The 4237-nt window shown below is 36.4% G+C and overlaps 1 protein-coding gene across 1 annotated transcript; it reads right to left on the reverse strand.

The window, feature by feature from the left end:
* Positions 1-356: 356 nt before the first annotated feature.
* LOC131153025 (pentatricopeptide repeat-containing protein At1g71060, mitochondrial) lies at positions 357-2421 on the reverse strand. The gene has a single exon (XM_058105040.1). It carries the CDS (start codon positions 2317-2319, stop codon positions 724-726), a length of 1596 nt encoding a protein of 531 aa, XP_057961023.1. The 5' UTR covers positions 2320-2421; the 3' UTR covers positions 357-723.
* Between the last annotated feature and the right edge of the window lie 1816 nt (positions 2422-4237).

Genomic DNA, 4237 nt, shown 5'->3' on the forward strand with positions numbered 1-4237 from the left:
TTGAGTTTTTTGTCATTTTCATTTTTTTATAAGGGATATGATTGGAAGAGAGACCTCTGAATCTGAATCACACATGATTCCATGTCTTACCATAAGGAATTTTAAGAAAATTCAAAACTACCACCAAACGCTTTAATATCTAAGCGATTCACTTATTTAGTGAACCGATTTAGATGTAACCTCTATTCAAAGGTCATTCCGCTCAAACAAACGCTCCCTGATTGGTTTAAGTGGGGATTTATTTTAGTTTACGAGGGTAGCTTTCACCTTTCCTTTGTGTTTCATCCAATCTGGCTATTGAGCTTAAAATAAACAAATATTTATGAACACCGTAAACTTTTGGGTGAGTCTAACTATTTGACAAGCCAAACATTATAATCATTGATTCATTATGTATAATAAATATTAAAGAACTAATACTCTAACATGCACATCAATAAGCTCCTAAAAATATTCACTTTCACCTTTCTCTGAAAAAGTAGAGAATAAAATACTCAATAAGGAGTGGTCCTCTTTGCACCCATAAACCCACCCACAACCATCACCTCCACTCTCCTCAATCTCAGTAAAGGTGAGGCTCAATTTAAACAACATAGTTTCTAACTCAAGCTGAGAACATATGCAGAGCTTGGTTCTTTTAATTATGGTGCAGCGTTTTGTCTAGTTGGGTCTCCCAGAAGACCTTAATAGAAGTCATTGTACAACAGCAGAGTGTCTCTCCTCTCAGCCAATTAATGGCGTTTTCCTCAGTTTCTCAAGCTTCTTGCCCAAAATTAGAACAGTATCCATCTTCCCCTCATCAAGAAGAGCTTGTTTCAGACTACTAAACATCTGGGATGGAGGCCTGATGCCCATATTCAACATTTCTTGAAAGTATTCACAGGCATCATCCAATTTGTTCTCATGGCACAGGCAGTTAATCAATGTAGAGAACATATGCATTCCGGGAAGAACCCCCTTGGCCTTCATCTCATCCCATACCTTTAATGCCATATCCACCCGCTCTTCATTGCAAAACATCCTCACCATGATCTCATAGGTACTCACGGTTGGCGCACATCCTGGATCACCATTCATCTTTTGGAAAACCAAGTAGGCTTCTTTTGTTCTTCGAGCCTTTATCAAGTGATAAAGAATTATATCATAAGTACGAGAATTTGGACCAACTCCAGTCTTCCTCATCTCATCAACCATCCGATAAGCATCATAGATTCGCATTGAGGAACAATAAGATCCAACAACTGCATTATAAGTGGGTATCTCTAGAGGGAAACCTCTGGTTTTGGATTGTTCAAAAAATTCAAGAGCCTCATTCAATCTCTTCTCAGACCCCAATCCATTAATCAAAGTGCAGTATATGTGAGGAGAAGGCTTGCAATTTTTTTCTTCCATCTCGCGAAAAATTTCAATTGCTTCATCATACTTCCTAACCTTACAATGTGCATTTATGATAATTCCATAAGTCACAACATCCGGCTGGAACCCTTCGTCCCTCATTTCTCCATACACCTCCTTCAATCTAAGCAAATTCTGCTCTTGACCCCAACCCTCTAACAAAATTGTATACGACTTGATATCAGGCATAAATTTTCTCCTTTTCCATTTATCAAACACCTCTTGTGCATTCTTGACATGTCTGGACTTGCACAATGTATCAATCAACCTATTATAATCCGACGCCTCCAGACTCATCCCAAACTTTTGCATCTTCTCAAACGTTTCTATGGCTTCTTTAACCTTCCTCACTCTTGCGTACCTCCGAGAAATCAATGCAAAAGTCTCTCTGGCCAACAAACCTTTGTGCTTCATGTCACCCACCAAATTCCAGATCATCTTGAACTGTTTGATCTTCCCTAGAGCATCAATCAAAGCATTATAGCTTTCTGTAGTATATTTGAATCCTTTTTGCTTCTCTGCCCACCTAAAGAAGAAAAGAGCAATAGCACCAGCATTGCTAAGCTTTTTCAAAACTTCCACAACCAGCACGGGCGAAACCTCAACCCCAGCACAATTTAGAGCAGACTCAACGCCAGAAGAATCGCGATGGTTTGATAGTATTTTGCAGAGTTTTTCGGCATCTTCAACCACACGACAGCTTAGAACATCTGGCCTTTTGTCTTTGGCCTCCATCATGCCTTGTGTTTTCACAAACCCGCCATGGACGTATCTTTGAAAACCGGCAACTCGGGAACAGGAATTATGTCTGGAAGAGAACCCAGATGAATTTTCATCGTGGCAAATCAAATTGCAAATGAGATAGTGATGCTTGATGGTTTTGGGCAACTTGGGTAGACGATTGAGGAAACGGAAAAGTCCCATTTGAAGCAGAGGGCTGGGTATTTGGATCGTTTGCGGTAGAGGAGAGACGAAGCGAGAAAGGCCCACTTGAATTTTGAAGCGAGCAGTGAGGTGATGCAAGCGTATTTCAATTGTGTCACTGTAGCAAGAAGCGTTTTTGTGTATTGTGAAAAAAATAATGAACGTAAATGTGTTAAAAAATTGGTATTGGAAAATGTGATGTCACCCCATCTTTCCCCATTCTAGCTCCCAACACTTTGGTTTCCACCCCAATAAATGCATAGGTATCCATATTGCCCTATAAAGGAGACCCTACCTCTTTCATTTGGAAGACATTTTTTTGTATTCTTGTATAAATATTGTATACTTAAATACTCACTTGCATGCGTGATAATGAAGTTTTGATCTCATCTATCCATGGAATAGATATGGTTGAACCACGTAAATTTTTGTTTCGTCTCTATTTATTTATTTATTTATTTTCCTACATCTTTTATAACACGTTATCAGTACAATATTTTAACCAACTGACATATTTCTATATATTTATACCGCCTTAATGGACGGTTTTATTTCTATATATATAAACTACAAATCTCTAGAAGAGATGGTAAGATTGTCCTCCTAAAGAGGCAATATATTTAAATTTTCAGTCTACATATTTAATTTTTCGAAAAGATAGACCTCCTGAAGAGCATAAATTTTTAACTTCTCGAAAAGATATTAAAATCAACCTCCTAAAGAGGTGAAACGTTTATTTTTCAGATGAGGTAGTATATTTAATCCCTGGAAGATGTAATAAATTATTACCCAATTTAATATTATAATTTGGAATCATACTCATCAAGAATACAAATTGAGAAAAATAAAATAATGTTTCTGAAGAAACATATTTAAGTACCTCAGAAGGGTGGAATTAATATTATATAATTATCTTAGTTTTATTTTAGTTTTTACATTTTATTTTCTAAATTGTCTTAGTATTGTTAATTTATTTAGATGTCGAACTTAAGCAAAGTTGAATTTGTTCCTCTTGATATCAAAGGTAACAATTATTTATCATGGATTTTTTATATTGATATCCATCTAAATGCAATGAACTTGGGAAACATTATTTTAGATGAAAATATCGCATCCGTATAGGATCACGCAAAAGTTATGATCTTCCTCTGTCATCATTTAGATGAAGAATTAAAGACCGAACACCTTACTGTTAAAGACCCACTTATCCTATGGAAAAATTTAATGGATAGATTTGACCACCAAAAAATTATGATTTTATCAAAAACTCGATATGAATGGTTGCATCTGAGGTTACAAGATTTTAAAACAATCGGTGAATATAACTCAGCCCTACATAAGATTAGTCCGAAACTAAAATTATGCGGTGAAAATATTACGGATGAAGACATATTAGAAAAAACTTTTACTACTTTTTATCCCACTAATATGCTCCTGCATAAGCAATATAGGGAGAAGAAATTTACTAAATTTTCTGATCTTATATCATGTTTTCTTGTTGCTGAGCAAAATAACGAGCTTTTGATGAAAAATCACCAAACTCGTCCAATTGGTTCGGCCCCATTCCTTGAAGTGAATATGAATACTTCTCATGGTTGAAGACGAGACCGCAAGCATGGTCGTGGTCGAAATAATCACTGGCATCAATGTGAGACTACAATCCCCTAGAAGAGGAATAACCCCCAGAAGAGGGATGAACCCCAGAAGCGGGTAAATGATTAAAATCAGCGATCTAGGCAACATAAAACTGAATGTTATAGATCCAGAGGAAAAGGTCATTGGTTGCGTACCTGTTGTACTCCCAAGCACTTTGTACATTTATACCAAGTATCTATAAAAGAAAAGGAAAAGACTGAAGAGGTTGAAACAAATTTTGCTAATAATGTTGTTCCAATAGATCTTAATATTGGACCATCCA

Source organism: Malania oleifera, chromosome 4 (genome assembly GCF_029873635.1).
Source record: "Malania oleifera isolate guangnan ecotype guangnan chromosome 4, ASM2987363v1, whole genome shotgun sequence".
Taxonomy (NCBI): Eukaryota; Viridiplantae; Streptophyta; class Magnoliopsida; order Santalales; family Ximeniaceae; genus Malania; species Malania oleifera.